This window comes from Vipera ursinii (assembly GCF_947247035.1).
Source record: "Vipera ursinii genome assembly, chromosome: 2".
NCBI lineage: Eukaryota > Metazoa > Chordata > Lepidosauria > Squamata > Viperidae > Vipera > Vipera ursinii.
This window is the reverse complement of record NC_139513.1, coordinates 26639026-26657918: the sequence shown is the minus strand read 5'-3', so window position 1 is coordinate 26657918 and position 18893 is coordinate 26639026. Positions and strand designations below refer to the sequence as shown.

The 18893-nt window shown below is 43.6% G+C and overlaps 1 protein-coding gene and 1 long non-coding RNA gene across 2 annotated transcripts in view; one reads left to right on the top strand and one right to left on the bottom strand.

Annotated features, from left to right (window-relative positions):
• LOC310636369 overlaps positions 1–18893 on the top strand; it is a 431277-nt gene that overhangs the window by 335576 nt on the left and 76808 nt on the right. The window lies entirely within an intron of this gene.
• CPNE9 (copine family member 9) overlaps positions 1–18893 on the bottom strand; it is a 58571-nt gene that overhangs the window by 33519 nt on the left and 6159 nt on the right. The window contains exons 2-3 of the mRNA XM_083356030.1: positions 12732–12772; positions 998–1044 (exon numbers count right to left, since the gene is read on the bottom strand). Coding sequence (XP_083212156.1) covers positions 998–1044; positions 12732–12772 — 88 coding nt within the window. The remainder of the gene's footprint in view (positions 1–997; positions 1045–12731; positions 12773–18893) is intronic.

The following is an 18893-nucleotide window of genomic DNA, read 5'->3' as shown; positions in this document are numbered from 1 at the left end:
AGCTCCAGTGGAGCATCCTATCCCATCTCCTGTGCTCAAATAGGATTCAGTTGGCTTCTTTTGCCTCACGCAAGGGGCCATTTCTCATTTCTGCTTGCACGAAGGTTGACCGGTTTCCTTCCCCATCCTCCTAATCCAAGGATTAAGGCCCCAAACATTAATCACCAGAGAAGAGAGAGGAAGAGGACATATGTCCTGGAAAACTCTGTATAACTGAGGCAGGGATGATAAGGCTTTTGATGAGACATGGCCCATAGAGAGCAAAGCTACGATTTGTAGAAGAGATATCTGCTCCTGTAGCTGGGAACGTATTTATCTGTTAGGAGCCAAGAAAATCTTCTGCTAGGCAAAGCTGTAAAAAGGAATTATCTATCTGATGGCAAAGAAGGCACGTTGGCCTCATCTCCCACTTCAGTAGACAATTTAAAATCAGCAGTTCTGTCAAACGGCTTCGGGCTGTGGCATTTATGAGTTATGTTTTCCCACCCAGCTTCAAAGGTAGATACCCTGCCTTTTGTTCTTGACTTGCTCGTTTAGATTGCAGTGAATGATGGCATGCAAAATGTTCTGACACTGACTTTGTATTTGTATGTGTGTGTGTGTGTGTGTGTGTGTGTGTGTGTTTAATAATGAAACCAGATCTCCAGGTTTTAAACCTAGAACCTTATGACTCGTGGACTTCAACTCCCAGAATTTCTGAGCCAGCTGCTCAGGAATTCTGGGAGTTGAAGTCCACGAGTCATAAAAGAGCCAAGGTTGCCTACCTCTGTCCTAAACATTGTGGGCAGTGGGATAGAACTGCTAGATGGCTTGGAAGGAAGATTGCTAGACCATAGAGAGGTCCTTGATAGAGAGGGTCTGGCAAGGATCCACCCAATCAGAACCCAGGAGTCCGTCAATAAGGTAGTATTGAAAGATGCCAGAAAGGTTTGGCCAACAACTGGATAAAAAAAAACATGCATCCATGTTAGATAGGGAGGGGAATACAACATCTCACCTCTCGCCATTCTTGGTCTGCAGTTTCTTGGATATAAAGAATCACCACTGTAAGAACAAGGAAAACATTCAGGGGAAGTTGCATATGCTTCAAGCCAACCTTGACACGGTCCCTGTTGCTACATGTTTTTAATTTTACACATGCAAATAAACCCATTACTTTCATATCACACTCACAATGCATCTTTGGGTGCATCAATATCCCTTCTTCCCTGTTTATTAGAAACTGCTCTTTCTACTAAAAATGCTGTTTTGGAGAAGAGAATCTGGAGTGGAAGGGGGGAGGGGTGGAAGTTTAATGTTTTTTTCCCCACTCAGTTTTCTGTTATTCTTGCTCTAAACCACCATCCGGTCTGTGTTTGTTTTTTTCTTTTGTAGTAGTCAAAACATGTGTTGTTTCTCTCCAGTGTTAAATGTTAATTAAGCTCACACATAATGTTTTCCTCTCTGAGTCAAGATCTCTGCAAGTTTGCATCATATAGATGGGAAAAGGGTGCTATTGAGTAGTAAACAACATGAAAAGATTCCAGGCTGAATGTGAAACATTTCTAAGGCTGGAGAAACCTATATTTAAAAGCAAATGAGCTGCTGCCAGTCAGCCTAGATAATACTGAGCCAAAAACCAATGATTTAATTGAGTAATAAGTAGTGTTAAATGTTCCCTAAGTACATGGCATTGATTGGCTAGCACCAGTGTGATTTATTTTACTTATTACGGTAGATATATCCACTGCCACAATCTTATGACTCTCAGCTATTTACAAGGGAAAACATCCATAATAAAATAGTGCAATAGAAATAATTATCCTATAATTATGACATTTGTTATAATCATCTCACAGATGTTTATGTGCTCTCATTTTAACATAAAACAGTTTTAGAGTGTTATCTTAAGCATTTAAAAGAATTACTGGAATAGCTTGGGTTTAGCTTGCTTTTGAATGACCAAGAAGATTGGAGCAAGCCTGATTTCTGGTGATAAAGTATTTCATAACAAGGGGCCGTAATGGAGAGGCATCCTCTAGCCTTGCCTCTATAATCTCTTAATGGTGGGGGAACCACTAAAAGCTTTCACCAAACTGCTCTTATTGGACAGATCCTGTCATGCTGGTTGAAGGAGCAGTCCTGCAGAAATAATAATATTAACAACAGAAATAGAAAATGAAAGCAGAGATGATAAGTGCTCAGGGTGCATTCCCCAAACAACTGGAGCACCGCTTGAATTTGTCCATCGGCACTGACAAATTCTCCACCAGTCAATTGCAAAAGGCAACCTTACTCAAAACAGCTTACATCCTGCGACGATACCTCTAACACCGTCAAACGTCAATATCTGCCTATCCCAGCTTCTTAGGAAGGACTTGATAGGTGGAGAAAAATGCCAAATCCAGTCTAAACATCTGGCTAACTGTGCAATGAACCATGATAATCTACTAGGCAATTGCAAAAGGCAGCTTTACTTGAAACAGCTTACATCCTGTGATGATACCTTTAACACCATCAAGCATCCACATCTCCCGACTGTGCAAAGAACCCTAATAATACTAATAATCTGAGGAGCTTTTTCATCCCAATTGGAAGAAGAGGGCCTACTTTGGATCTCGTCTGCCAAAAAGTTTCAGCTGGCAGAGTCTGGATGATGAGGTTTTTTTTCCTGCTATGGTCCCTGTCCTTTGGAATACTCTCTGGCCAGAGGTGAGTTGGCCCCCTCAGTCCTGGCTTTCCAGAAGAGCCTGAAAACCTGGCTCTGCTGGCTGGCTTGGAGTCTCCATATAGGCCTCTATGCTGAGGGTGGCTGATGGGATAAGAGAGACCATCTCCACCTCTATGCCGGGATAATGATTTAAAGGCTAACCAGCTGATGTAATGTCAGGTGGATGATGCAATGATAGGAATGACTCAGCAGATGTCTGTGTCCCTTTAAGAGTCTGAATAGAAAAGGGAAGGCTTTTGTTGCTGTGTTCTCTCTTACCTGTTTCCTGCTGCAAGTGCTGTGTGTTGGAGTTTGCTATATTACCATGTGTATGTATTTTGTTTCTAGTGTATATTGTAGATAGTGTAATATAAACCACCATTTAATACAGACCAGTTTACTGTATTTACTCCTGGGTTACCTCAGCCCAATAAGACTGCATGCTCTGACACCCTATGTTGCCTATCCGCTTGATCTTAGGTTTTGATTTTTCTTAGTTTGTAATGGTTTTGTATTCTTTTTCTATTATGCTGTAAGTCACCCAGAGTTGCTGTAATGGTGAGACGAGTGGCATATAAATATAATATATTAAATGTATATACCACCCAACTTCCAGTAGCTCTGGGCACTCTTGTATCCTTGTGCCAAGCCACTTGGAGCTTCATAAGTTATAGATTACATTGCAAATTCACTTCCCCTCTAGAGCAGTTTTGCCCTGGTTTGAAACGGTTTATCACTGTATCAGAGTATGAACTATAAATAAATAAACACGTCAAAGTAATTTTTTTTAAAAAGGTCACAGCACAAGCATCCAGACTAAAACTTGGGGAGACTAAATACGTAGGGAGAAGTCTGAGATTCTGCAATTATGCCTCTGTTGGCATAAATATCAGGGGTCTACAAACTTGGCAACTTTAAGACTTCTGGACTTTAACTTCCAGAATTCCCCTGCCAGCATGGAATTCTGGGAGCTGAAATCCACAAGTCTTAAAATTGCCAATTTGGACTGTATTATAGTGAAGTCGGAAGGCAGCTGTGTTTCCAATACAAAATGGATTATTATTTTGGGTTGCGTTGATTAATTGGTTGATGATTAACCAATGCAAGGATTGTTAATCAACTGTCCTCAATAACTTGCATCTTCATCACTGAAATTTCTTAAAGAAAAGAGAAGATTCTTAAGTTGTGCTTGCTTTAGCAGAACACACATTCTAAGCCATGACATTATCATTTCAAACTCTATTCCACTGTTGTCTGCCAAGATGTTTTATTAGGAATGTGTCTTAGATACAATCCAGCAATCTGCCTGCCTGATCTAAAAAATACTAAACGTAGCCTGGATTTGTACATCAATTGTGATTAATATCAAAGCAAAACTAAATATTTCATCCAACGCTTTCTTAGGTGTGTCAAGCAATTTGTAACTTGACTCAGTATTTCAGCAGATCAAACCAATTATTCTGGAAAAAATAACATTTCTACTTGAAAGGGAATTGTCAGACCTATTTCCCCTAAAGGGATAGTTTTGCCTTTTCCGAAAAATCCAAGCCTCACTTCATTTCACAACTCATTTATGATACCTCAGATTTTCCCCCCTCAGGCATTACTATTCAGGATTCTAACAGAGAGCAAATGCATTAACCTTCCTTGACCTAAATTCACCTTTTAAAAATTGTCTGTCATAGAGTCCAGAAGAACAACAACTGGGTTGATTGCTTTAATCAGCATCTCTGGGCATCGGGATCTGGGAAGCTGCATCCCTGGGCATTTCCCCCCCACCTTCTATAAATACCAGGTCACGACAGAAGACAATATTTGTAGTTCGAGGCTGAACTGTGGGGTCCTTGGGACTCTCAGAGCTTGGTGCTTTTTTTGCAGACATTTCATTACCAAACTAGGTAACATCATCTAGAAGGGAGAGGGGTTCCCCCTTATTCTTCTACTGACTTGCCCTTGGCAGCGTTTTGGGAGTGTCCTTAGCGGTTCCTTGAACAATCGCCTAATCAAGGAACAGTCCCACCAGGACTAACAGAGCAAGTAGTATATACCAGGGCTTTTCAACCTTTTTACCCATTGTACCACTTTTAGGATATGGCAACATCCAAGTATAACCAGCCGCCTAGCAACTTGATGACCAAAAAAAAAAAAAAAGGAAAAAAGTGATGAAGTACAGGTAGTCCTCGACTTACAACAGTTCGCTTAGTGACTGTTCAAAGTTACAATGGCACTGAAAAAAGTGCCCCCCAAGCCACAGCCGAGCAAGACACCTGCCTGCCCGCCCGGCAGCGCTCTTTCTCCTGTCTGAAGTTTTCATTGTTGTGACATTTCTGTTGAGGATTGGAAGTGGGGGTGGGGGTGGGTATTTGGTTTTTATCCCCCCCCCATTGGGTGGTCGCAGCAGGTTTTGGTCACTTCACATGACCCTGGGACACTGTGACTGTCATAAATATGAATCAGTTGCCAAGCATCTGAATGTAAATCACAAGACCCTGCAGATGCTGCAACATTCCAGCTGATCGGCGCTTCTTCTGGGCTCAGCAGAAGCACCAGGATCAGTGCCGAGCTCCAGCTGGAGCCTGGCACTGATCCTGGCACTTCTGCTGAGCCCTGACAGCCCTGCAGCTGCAGCCGTCTCTCGCTCAGGGTTGTGTGGTGCTGCCACCAGTTCAGCTCATTCCCCTCCCCCACTACAACTTTTCTAGGATGGCCGCGTACCACCTGCCAGGTGCCAATGTACCACAGGTGGTACCCGTACCACTGGTTGAAAAGCCCTGGTACATACAAATAACAGCAAAGCCCTCTCCTTTGCAGAATTGATGATGTTACCTAGATTGGTAATGAAACTCAGGGAGCATCACGGATCCCACAGATTGGTCAAACAATAACTACAAGTTTTGTTGAGAAAGATTTTCTCAAGGTTTCATGGCACCAACTGCCCTTAGGCAGAAAAATCTTAACACTGTTTTTCACTTGCTGTATTGCAACTGTTCAAATTCTTATCTGATTATGTGCTCAGAATAAGTCCCATGATTTCCAGGCAATGAGGTATAAAGTCGCACTTAATATTTAACTTCCTACACCATATTAAAAAAAGTATGGGTGTGTCTTTACGCAAATAAAAAATACAATCCAATAACTGAAAATTAAAATACTGATGGAAACACATTAAAAAAACCTCCTTTACAAGGAACATCAACCACACGTGAACAAAAAAAACGAGCTACACTGCTTCTTGCACACATTTTCTTGGCTTGAGGAGTGTCACACCACAACTGAGCTCTTTCTCCAACTGCTGTGAGTAGGCACTCTGCTGAAGAAAGTGGAGGAAAGAGGCATGCAAGGAGTCGAATTCATCCTGGCCAGTTGGACGAAACTTATTTCTGAATAAAAATGAATAGATTTAGGACACTAAATTTAAGTGTGTTAGGAAGAAAATACTGGGAAATTTGGTGATGAGATGGGAGACAGCAAACACTATTCTTGGCAAAATGTCTGTGGGAATTCTCAGTCAACCAGGTCATAGTTGCCTCAAATGTGCTTTTTCAAAAGGCAACTGGACGAAGAAGAAGAAGAAGAAGAAGAAGAAGAAGAAGAAGAAGAAGAAGAAGAAGAAGAAGAAGAAGAAGAAGAAGAAGAAGAAGAAGAAGAAGAAGAAGAAGTCATCTCGTAACACAATTTTTGATGTCTATGGAGATTCCCAGTCATCCAGGTCATGGGGTATCCCAAAGGTGCTTTTTCAAAATGCAACTGGACTTTGTTTCTCCTTGAAGATGTTTCGCTTCTCATCCAAGCAGCTTAATCGGTTCTGGCAGGTTCTTGGCAGATCTTTCTACAGTCATTTGTAAAGTGATCTGCAGAATTATCCTGCTGAAACTAGCATGTCTCTCTGGAACAGATTTGATTATAGGTCTTTCATTATTCCTTGTTTGGGAGGGGGGGAGGAATCAAGTCCCTATCTTTGCTGTGCTCCCCAGGATCTTCCATAATGCCCTGAAATTATGCTAACAGACTTCTCTGGAGACCAATGGGCAATTGCAAGAAGCCAAAAATGTGCCCAATATTAACTTGTGTGGATGAGCCTAGGGCATTCTCTTCACCTAGGGGTAAGAAAACATCCCTAACGATGGCTAATTTGGTCAGATTGTAGGCATGTGTAGTCTAATGAAGGGAAGGACTAGGAGTGATATGATAGCAATCTTCCAGAATTTGAGGACCTGTCACAGAGAAGAGGGGATCAGCTTATTTTCCAAAGCACCTGAGGGCAAGTCAAGAAGGAATGGGTGTAAGATCATTAAAGAGAGATTGAACCTGGAACTAAGCAGAAATTTCCTGACAGTGAGAACAATTAATCAGAGGAATAGCTTGCCTCTAGAAGTTGTAGATGCTCCATCACTGGAGGTTTTTAAGAAGAGATTGGACAGTCATTTGAATGAAATGGTATAGGACAGGGGTAGGCAACCTTGGCTCTTTGATGACTCGTGGACTTCAACTCCCAGAATTCCTGAGTCAGCATGGCTGGTTCAGGAATTCTGGATATTGAAGTCCACAAGTCATAAAAGAGCCAAGGTTGACTATCCTTGGTATAGGATCTCCTGCTTGAACAGGGGGCTGAACTAGAAGACCTCCAAAGTCCATTCCAACTCTGTATTCTATGTTCTATGTTTTAACAGCATATAATACAGAAGAGATCCAGGCCTCGCCACCTTTTTCTGTCCCAGAGTGAAACAAGAGTCAAAGAAATGCAGCAGAGACTCATGGTCCTCAACGTCAAGGGGCAAGAGACGTGTCTAATCCAATTATGGTGCTAACATTTGAACTAGTCCTTCATTTTAATGGGGTTTCACCCTCACAACAACAGCTTTCTTCCATATGTGGCGCATGTTTCAAAAAGATTCGTTAACGTGGCTAGAAACAAACCGGAAAGAACAGCTTTTGGAAAGAAGAGAAGACTTCAAAACTAGAGTTAGATCCTCAACATCTGGAGGATGCCCAGACTGCTTCAGCTGGGCATCCTCCAGATGTGATGGCTTGCAACTTGGTCATTGTAGCCTCACACATTTGGAGGGCGCTTGGTGGGAAAAAGCTGCTTCCTGATCACAAAGGGTTCTTTTATGGACTTACATGCTGCCCTGATCCAGAATCTGTGTTGTAAAACTTTAGCTTTCCATGATGCTGGTGATCTTCATCCAATTTGAGTCCCATCTCAACTCTTCTTCCCAGGAAAGGCTGCAGAGACACATTTTCAGAGTCATACAGCATTTTGTCTTTGATCTCCAAAATGTGCTTTGGAGCACAGCTGCTGTCTGCAACATCTTAAACAGCAGTGGCTTTTACAATCCCACGGAAAGAGGAAGCTACTGAACTGTTGCAGATATTGGCTGCACGCTGTGAAGCAGCCGCAGAATGGATAGTTCTGCATTCGTGGGAGTTCCTGTAAAGGTTTAGAAGAAAGACCTTGAGAGACTGGGTGAAGAGATCCTGCCTAGGGAACAGTCAAATAAGGGAAGGCATAGCCTGCAGCTGCATAAAGGATGGAGAAAGGAGCGCAAAAGGGACACCATCTAGTTTCTCAGACTGTAAAAAGAGGTGGTGAGACATTTGTACTTTTTCTGTCAAGGTAGCGGTAAAATAAAGTAGAATTAGCTATCCTGGTCATTTTTCCTCTCTGGTGTACCTGAGAAGATTTACAATTCCTGCCTCCTTATTTCCCCCCCCCCCCAGATTCAAGGTACCCTCCTCACTCCCATACAATTGGCATTTGTTCTTGTCTTACTGAAAAATCGAGCAGGAAAGTGAGGACATGGAGATGGGAATGGGATGGTCCCACTGACTGGAATGCCCTTTTCTGCATCCCCCAAAATGCCATCTGGAGGCAGCGCTCATCCATTCAGAAGAAGGACAATTGGCATATTAAAGGATGCCAAGGGTTTGAAGAGCACAAGCAAGATGTGAGAACAATTGCATCGTCCTGAGACAAAGCTCACCCTTTTTGAATGTAACACCTATTCATACCACGCACTGCTGTTGGTAAATAAATAAAAATAATAACTTGCTCTGTCACTTGACTCCCAAGATTTTTTAGGGGCTGCTACAAAGATGGGTGGGGGGGGGGTGCACCAGAAGACAAGACAAGAAATAATGGATGGTAACTAAGAGAGAAGCAACCTAGAACTTAGGAGAAATTTCCTGTCAGTGAGAACAATCAACCAGTGGAACGGCTTGCCTACACAAGTTGTGGGTGCTCCGTCACTGGAGGCTTTCAAGAAGAGACTGTACAGCCATTTGTCTGAAATGGTATAGAGTAGGGGTATCAAACTCGCCGCGTCATGTTAAATGTCACGATGTATCGCGACTTTTTCCCCCTTGCCGGAGCCGGGGTGAACGCGGCTTCCATGTGACGCATCTGGCCCAGGGACCAGCAGTTTCACACACCCCTGGTACAGAATCTCCTGCTCCAGTAGGGGGTTGGACTAGATCAGGGGTGTCAAACTCAATTTCATTGAGGGCCGCATCAGCATTGCCGTTGCCCTCAAGGGGCCGGGTGGGTGTGGCCAGGGTGGGCATGGCCTGCTGGGTGGGCGTGGCTAGAGTGCGTATGGGCTACTGGGTGGGCGTGGCCAGCTCTACATCGTTGGCATCAAGGGTGCCTATGGGGGCCTGGGCAGGAGTGGGGCAGATCTGAGGGTCTCTGGCAGGAGGAGGGTCTCTCGGCCAGGGCCAAGGCAGTGGGGGCCGTTCCCTCACTGTTTCCAGGATGGCTTCGCGGGCCGCATAAAACCACTTCGCGGGCCGGATCCGGCCCCCGGGCCTTGTGTTTGACATGTCTGGACTACATGATCTGAAAGTTCCCTTCCAACTCTGTTATTCTATGTTCTGTAAGATGGATAAGTCGAAGTATGGCAATGGAGTCTCATATTCCGTCAAGCATGAAAATGTGAACCAAGCTGCTGCCTTCATTCTGAACACAATTTCCGTTGTCTGCCCAGGCTTAAGGCATGCCAACAATGCACTCATGAGTTTCTTCAAACTTTCCACCTTCAGGGATTCATTCCAAAAATCATCCCTCAGAGGCTCTAATCTAGGTCTAGGATATAAATCCATCGCCCTGGGCAACGTGATTGTCCTGTGATCATAACAATGACGGCACTCTTCGTTGCTTTGCCATTTAGAGGAAAGCATCTTTGACTAACTCCACCATTCAGATCATTTGAATTACCTTCATTTTCTAAAAGTGATTGCCTTTGTCAAGCACCTGCCTGGCCATTTTTCTAGCTCTGCTTCTCCTGCCAGCAATCACCTGCCATTATGCAGCTCTTTATTTCTTGCTTCCTGAACATATATTTTTAATGAAAAGAAAAATGATGGGCAAAAGACAGGAAGATTGCTGACAGAGAGCTTAGTTGCCTGGGTAAAGGTGAGGAGTCCTTGGAGCTGAATTTAGCTTATAGTAACTTAAAGCTTTGCCAATGAGCTTCTGTAAAACCTCATAATCAAACTAATGGTGCTAAACTTTCCTGGGGGTGGTGACAGTCTACAAAGTGCTAAAAGTCAAGGTTAAGTAGATGGGCAGCGATGCTTTAGACCCCTCAAAAATCCATGAATAAAATGGGGAATCCCAATAAAAAAATTGTCACCAAGTATCACTCAATAGCCATGTGCACTACAGGTGAGGCTATAAGATCAAAATGCTCAGAGCCACCTTGAACTGTGAGATGTCCAGGAGAAAATTTGCCCAACTGACTTTTTAAAAGTCTGGGAACCTTAAACAGGAAGCTGGCATGCTTTTGCAAATATGAAGTAGTCTAATGTCTATGTATATTTATCCATGTAGCATGGCTGTAGTACTGTTATTAGTATTCTTATTATCTGCCTTACTACCCCCTCTTATTGGTATTATGATGATGATGATGATTAGTATTGTGATGCTTTGCATGTACACTGAGAGCTTCTATACCAGGGACAAATTCCTTGTGTGTCTAATCACACCTGGCCAAATAAAGTGTTGTGTTGTGTTGTGTTGTGTTGTGTTGTATTGTATTGTATTTCTTTTCTTTTCTTTTCTTTTCTTTTCTTTTCTATTCTATTCTATTCTATTCTATTCTATTCTTATTCTATTCTATTCTATTCTATTGTGTTACACTGTGTTACATTGTATTGCATTCCATTCTATTTCTATTCTATTGTGTTACATTGTATTGCATTCCATTCTATTTCTATTTCTATTTCTATTTCTATTCTATTCTGTTTTGTTTTGTTTTATTGTATTGTATTGTATTGTATTGTATTGTATTGTATTGTATTGTATTGTATTGTATTGTATTGTATTGTATTCTATTCTATTCTATTCTATTCTATTCTATTCTATTCTATTCTATTCTACTCTATTCTATTCTAGACAGCTATTGTGAGCACGTCCATCACATATTTCAAGATCCGGCCCCAAAATGTTGCCTATCCCAAACTGACTGGCAGCAGCTCTCCTGGATTTCCATCTGTAATTATGAATTTGGAGCATGGAATTTGCCTATGCCCTGACATTGAGTCACAGCAACACTATAATTCCCATTCATTCCCTCTGAGACACACAATCTGCCCTCTCAATATTCCTTATGATTTATTCCCCGCCACAGACCTGCCAGCTGCTTTGCTTTCTTTGTAACCCTGTGATTATAAATTTAATTTAACTTGTAATTTTCTTCCTCCCTTGGCACAACACATATCATCATGCTTGTGCGGGACTTGAGAAGACACGATGACCAGAGATGATCAGTTCTCTAGTGTAGACAACTCCCCAAGGGCTCACCAAGCAAACGGCCACGATTCAGTGAATGTGTCACCTTCAACTGCCTGTGATGGGACTGAGATGCTCCCAATAGTCTCCCAGTTGTGTAGGGTAACTTGGTTAATATCAGACCTTGACAGAACACCCGTAAGAGCAGTTTTCCTCAACCAGGACTCTTCTGAATGCATTGAACTACAATTCCAATTACCCCAAATCAGGGGTAGGCAACCTTGGCTCTTTTATGACTCATGCACTTCAACTCCCAGAATTCCTCAGCCAGCATGGCTCAGCTTGGAAACCTCTCCCTTTCCCCTCAGCATGGCTGGCTCAGGAATTCTGGGAGTTGAAGTCCACGAGTCATAAAAGAGCCAAGGTTGCCTACCCCTGCCCCAAATGATGGGAATTGTAATCCCAACATATCTCAAGGGTATCCAGTTGGGAAGGATGTCTTGGAACCGTAGGGAGCTACAGAAAGGATCTTGGGGAAACTTTGCAGAGATGTTTACAAGAAACAAAGAGAACATTAAGAAGAAATTCACACCAGCTCCACCTAACTGCCAGGGGTATGTAGGTAGTCCTTGACTTACAACCATCCATTTAGTAACTGTTTGAAGTTACAACAGCACTGAAAAAAGTGACTTATGACCGTTTTTCATGCTTACGACTGTTGAGCATCCCCATGGACAGGTGATCAAAATTCAGATGCTGGGCAACTGATTCACATTGATGACGGTTGCAGTGTCCCAGGGTCATGGGATCCCCTTTTGCGACCTTCTGGCAAGCAAAATCAATGGGGGAAGCCAGGTTCACTTAATAACCGTGTTTTCTAACTGAACAACTGCAGCGATTCATTTAACAACTGTGGCAAGAAAGGTCGTAGAACGGGGCAAAACTCTCTTAACAACTGTCTCACTTAGCGACAGAAATTTTGGCTCAATTGTGGTCGTAAGTCGAGGACTGCCTGCAATAGGGAGGGAAGGGAAAATGTAGACAGACTTTCATGATTCTGTTATGCTGTTATAGTCCCAATCAAACTTGTGGGGAGTCCATTTTCTGACCTATCTCAAAGGGCTGACAGGAATTAACATGGCTGAACTCTTATCAGGGGAGACGTTCTTGTCTCTTAATGGTAGCTGGACGATGAAATGAATTGAAGGTTGCTGTCAAAGGATGCCATCTTGGGTGGATGGGTGGGGGGTTCCCCTATATATCCATCATTTGGTGCCAATGCCACTGTTGTTCCCAGCTCAACCTACTTACCAGGATCAGACTTGGAGAAAGTGTCCATATCCAACAGATTCCTGGGACGATGAAGGAGCCAAAGAGTAGAAAGAAAGAGCAGACATTACCAGTGTGCAAATACAGAAAGGCTGTGTGTGTGTGTGTGTGTGTGTGTGTGTGTGTGTGTGTGTGTCTAAGAAGCATAGGATTTGCTTGTTTCCAATTAATTTCCCCTACGATAAAATCACCCTGACCCGTCTGAGTTCTGTCTGTTCTCTGGTCAAACGTTCCTTCTGTTAGGATTATAACACATCTAGATTAAGAGGCCATTAAAGGAGGTAATAAAATCTACAGCCAGTGGCAGCTTTGCACTGGAGAAAAGAGAGCAGAGCCAACCCACCATCTTAGAGCTTTTAAACTGCCAGCAATTTAAGTGCTGGTGAAACGCTCACATCTATTCTGGCAGCTTCCCTGGATTCCCAAAACAGAGCTTTCTTTATCAGAAAGATAAATAACTTTCTACTTTCTACCTGACCATAAGGCAGCCAGTTCGATCTAGCAGTTATAGCGCCGGGCTAGAAACCCGGAAAGTGTGAGTTCTAGTCCTGACTTAGACATCAAAACTGGCTGGGTGTCCATTTATTCTCTCGCAGCCCAACTGACCTCACAGGGTTGTTGTTTTGGGGAAAACAGGAGCTGAAAGAAGTATTAGATATTTTCACTGCCTTGAGTTGTTCAACAAAAACAATAAAGACTGGATGTAAATAAAATAAGACGTAAATGAAATAATAAATAACTAGGAACTTCTCTCTTTTTTTCTATGCAAGAGGCAGCACAAATGCAGAGGTCCAATAACTAGAAACACCTTTACTTATTACTTAGAACTAGAGGTCCAACAAAGAAAAAGATATTATTTTCATGTACAAGTTGCTAGGCCTCATGATATCTAGGACAAGACTGTAATGCTTTTTTAAAAAAGCATTAACGGGAGCTCCCCCAGTTGGAGCCTAATGCAAAAGAAGTGTGTGTGTGTGTGTGTGTGTGTGTGTGTAATTAAGTTGAGCTCAGGAATTTATTTTGAGCATCAGCACTGAAATGTCGCTCGCATTCCTCCCACACCCCAAATCCATATGTGGTGACCCCAAGCTTCTTTTTAAAAATTTAGTAGTGTACTCTAGAATGTATCTCCTAAAAAAATCTAACACTAGTTTCTTACCTATGTCCTCTGCATTTCCGATTTGGTTAAAAAAAAAAGATCAGAAGCTCTTGCTATACACATTCCAACAAATAAGCCATAGCACAATAAAGTCAATGGGAATCACACGGTTGTGAGGTTCAAAGCCTTCCACCCAACGTCCCTCAACCCGTTTCCTCTCTGCCGTGCTCGGTTGTCTTCTTGCCGTGCCCCAGGATCCTTGCCACAGAGTTTACAGTCCTTTGAAAAACTTTCATCTTAGAAGCTAAGTATATGATCACAAGTGAAATACAATGAAAGACATTCAGAAATGAGGTGAGGGTGATGTGGACCGGCCTCAAGTGGTCCCCAGAAGCTCAGCATGTCTATGGAGATTCTCAGTCGTCCAGGTCATGGTTGTCTCAAAGGGGCTTCCCCCCCCCCTTTTCAAAAAGGCAACTGGACTTTCTTGGTGTTTTCTGTCAGAACCGATGAAGCTCCTTGAATGAGAAGGGGCGGGGGAAAAGCACCTTTGAGATTGGCCCAGCATCTTCTGGAGTCATCATAGTTCAAGAGGAAAAGGCCGAATTGACGCTATTGAGGCAGTCAGGCAGCTATTTATTCCATTTGCTTCCTAGAAAGCTCACTTCTGCCGGCTTCGTGTTAGTGGGGAACTGGCCCTGCAGGGCAGGAGCAGCCACAGTTTCAGGGCCAAAGGCAGCGATGATGAACCTTTATGGACTGGGCATGTCAAAAATTCAGAAACTTGACTTCTCTGCTCCAACAAAAGAAAAAGAATTCTTTACATATCCATTTATTTATTTATTTTTTTAAAAAACACCAATCCAATTGTCTACGATCCCTAGGATCCATTGCATGCCGCTTACCTGTTCTGTTCCAGCCTACGACCGCCCTGTTGGAATGTCAGGGACAACCCCTTTTTATATTCAATAGGCTGGAACTAATCCAACCAAATTTATTTGCAAAAGCTAAACGAAAAAGTTCAAACAAAAGTTAAACAAATACAGACCAAGGCTTTATCAGAAGCTCTTCAAACGGTTGCCTTCAGCAACCAGCACCTCCCACACATTCCCCTTTTAAACAGCAGTCTCAAGGCATGGCTTCTCATTGCCTTCTCCCGAGTTGCCTCATTGCTTTCCTCTGCTCAGTTCTGCTAGATTGCCTCCTGCTCCTAGCGTCCCTGAACAGAGCCAGCTGTGGATCACCTTCTTCCAATCTTTCAGGCTCACACAGCTGGGTCTGAGGAGGAACAAGATGGGAGGGGCCTGGCTGAGAGTTCCACGGTGCATCAGAACCTTCCTCTGACACCAAAGGCTCTCCAAACCCCTCCTCCTCCTCCTCTTCAGAATTGTCCGACTTAGCTGCCGAATCCACAGGCTGACGCTGAATCACAACATTACCTTCCGGCGGTGTCCTCTTTCCATTGACAGGCACCTGAGGTCTATTTGATGCATGTCAAAGTCTTCGTTCTTCAAGCGGCTTTGGAGAATGCCCTTCCATGGCCTCTGCAGCCTCCGAAAAACACGTGAAAACCCTTTCTTTCATGATTTTCAGAGGCTGTGAAGGTCATGTGAGAGCCCAGCCCTCACATGTCACTTCCAGAGGCTGTGCGAGAGCACACCTGACTCTCAAACGGCCTCCAAACATCCGTGCAAAAGCGTGCCCCTTTTTTTGCACGATTTTTGGTGGCTCTGGAGGTGTTGCGAAAGCGTGGCCCTCTCACCTAACTGTCAAAGAGTCCAGAAGCTATATAAGAACACATCCCATTCTCGCCCTGCCTCTGCGGTCTCCGAAAGCGATGGGGTGTGCTTTTAGAAATAATTGTTGGGCGTTGGTGAACGCTGGTGTGTCACCCAAAACATCGTGGTGTGTCACCTCTGACACGGGTGTCCTGGGTTCGCCCTCCCTACTCTAAAACTTGTAATCCAGGCTTAGCCAAGCACCGTCCAAAACCACTGGATTGCAATACTGGCCCCCTGCTCTGTAGATGCAGTTGGTCTCCTGCTCCAGGGGCAAAATCCTTTGGCTTCTTCATCTCTGCCATTATCGTTTTCTCCTTTTATCTCGGGCAGGAAAAGGAGAGAAAGCTCGGCTCTTACAGATAATCCTCGACTTACAATCATCCGTTTAGTGACCATTCAAAGTTACAACGGCACTGGGAAAAAGTGATCGACGACCCTTTTTCGGTTATGACCGTTTTGCTTAGTGACCCTGTGGTTCGCTTAACGGCTGCAAAGACTCGCTTAGCAACCATGGCAGAGAAGGCTGTAAAATCGGGCACAACTGAGTTAACAACCGCCTTGCTTAGCAGCAGAAATTCTGCTCCCATTCGTGGTCCTAAGTCAAAGGCTACGTGTAATGAGTAAAAGCAGAAAAGAAAGAGAGAGAGAGAGAAAAAAGCAAAAGTGCAGAAAGAAAGAAGAAAGAGAAATTCGGAGAAGACGCTTCTGATTTTCTTTGCAGCAAATATAAGTACAGTTGCAAAGCTTATCTGATTACAAAGTTTATATGATTACAAAAAAAGCTCAGTCTTTTCTATTCTCCATTAATGCATTTAATTCTGTTTTGTGCAAAAAAAAATGTAAAAAGGATTTCCAGTCGACCGTAAATGTATTTTTTTCTTCTTCTTATCAAAGAAGTTAATTTAGACATCTCCGTAAGTTCCATCATCTTCACCAGCCATTCCTCTGAGGTGAACAGCGTGGACTGTTTTCCAATTTTTGAGCAAAAAAATAAAAAATCGTCTCGCTACAATTGTCCTATATAAAAGCAGCGTTCCATCCTGAAACAATAGCTTCGGTGGGTTAATCCCTTCAAGGCATAACCAAAGAAAGAGAAGGCTCGAAGCAGAACATCTGCAGAAACTCCGGCAGATGTACGGCTGCGTCTTCTCCTTTGCAAACCTTGCCATTCCCGCCCTCCTGCTTTCGGACCTCAACCGCAAGGAAGCCACAAGGCGCTTCCACCCGACAGCTTCCCTCTGAAGCACAAGGACAGCCCAAAGACTTTTCGCCGTTCTGCAAAGGGGAGCTAAAAATCCGACTTCCATCACACTTGCTCAGCCCAGGGGATTAAGCAAAAATGACTGACAGGAAACAGGCTCTGTTTAAAAGGCTGCTACAGTATTTATCATTGGAGTAAGTCTCCGTGGTATGCACAGTGACACCGCGCAACACACACACACACACACACACACAGCTCTGTGGGATGCAAGTGGGAGGCATGGTTTGCAGTGGTTCTCCTCCTCTTCCCTTCAGGGCTGGTATTAGTTGGTGTTCGGTGGTGGGGTGGGGTGTGTGTGTGTGTGTGTGTGTGTGTGTAAGCAGAGATTCAACACCAGGCCTCCGTTATGCGGGTGCCTCATATTTCTCACGTCTTGTATTTAATGTCTATATTAAGCCACTGGGAGAGGTCATCCACCGTCGGCTTGGAGTTTGATATCATCAATATGCTAATGATACCCAATTAAATATCTCTACCCCGTGCAGAGCAAGTAATACTGTTCAGATGCAGGCTCGGGGCGTGGAGGCTGGAAGGGCCTGGATGGGGAATTCAACCCTAGCAAGACAGTGTGGTTGTGGTCTTTGCCTTTCCAGAGTCAGGAAAAAGGACACCTTGGAGTCTGGATGAAATAATATTTCCCCAGACCCATCTTGTGAGTAAAGTAGGGAATCCTCTTCAACTTATAGCTGATGTGGTGGAACCACTGGCTGAAAGAGCGGAGGCCCCAACAAGGGTGAGGAGGGTTAAACTATATTCCAGCTTGTTAATGAAGGTTCAATCATCCAGGTCAAAAATATCTAAAAAAAGGTTAAATCGTGACAACTGGACCAAAGTTTATTAAAACTGAGACGTTGTGCTATTCATCCCAGTAACTTCTGGGATGAAAATGTGGGTGGATAGGCAGAGAGTCAGAGAGTTGATGGAAAGAACCAAATCTTGCCATACAGACTGGCGGGGGGCTCTCCCCAAAATGAAAAGTAACATGTAAACAAAGGTTCGATCATCTAGGCCAGGGGTTGCCTTCCAGACATTTAACTCCAAATCTCTCCATTCTAGCAGAAATGGAAATTGTCCATTGCCTAATCCCTGTCCTTAGACCCTGGTTTATAAAGAGGTTCCACAACTTCCCATTATTTTGCTACTAAATAAGTACAAACACCCCAACTGCTAATAGTCATAGATGGGGGGGGGCATTTGCATATAGAAGGTTCTAGTCAGGGGTAGGCAACCTTGGCTCTTTGATGACTCGTGGACTTCAACTCCCAGAATTCCTGAGCCAGCATGGCTCAGCTTGGAAACCTCTCCCTTTCCCCTCAGCATGGCTGGCTCAGGAATTCTGGGAGTTGAAGTCCACGAGTCATAAAAGAGACAAGGTTGCCTACCCTTGATCTAGGCCAAAAGTATCTAAAAAGGTTAAATCATAGCAACTGTGGGCCAAAGTTTATTAAAACTGAGATGTTTCGTTACTCTGAAGAAGTTACTTGGATTTGCAAAGAAGCGGCTCAGTTTTTAATAAACTTTAGTCCACAGTTGCCACGATTTAACCTTTTTAGATATATTCCAGCTTTAACCTTTTTTTTTTTAGATGTATTCCAGTTTAGAGTCCGTTCTGGGGAGGAAACATTAGAGGTCAAACCTTTTGAGGTCAAACCCTGCCATTTCCCAAAGGAAGGCAGACAGTCTGACCCATTATAAGAGCTCTTCTGCTAGCTTGCGCATGATACTCCTGCTGGAAGAGCAAGTGGCAGCTGTGGCCAGGGAGGTCATTGCACCATTTCACCTTGTGCACCACATGTGTCCATTCCTGAATCAAAAGGGCTTGCTTGCAGTCACTTATGCCTTAGTTCAGTGATGGCAAACCTTTTAGAGACCGAGTGCCCAAACCGCAACCCAAAACACACTTACTTATCGCAAAGTGCCAGGGCCGCATCAGCATTGTGGTGCCCTCGGGGGAAGCAGGGAGGCACCTCTGAGTGCCACCTCTGGCATGCAAAAACTGGGGG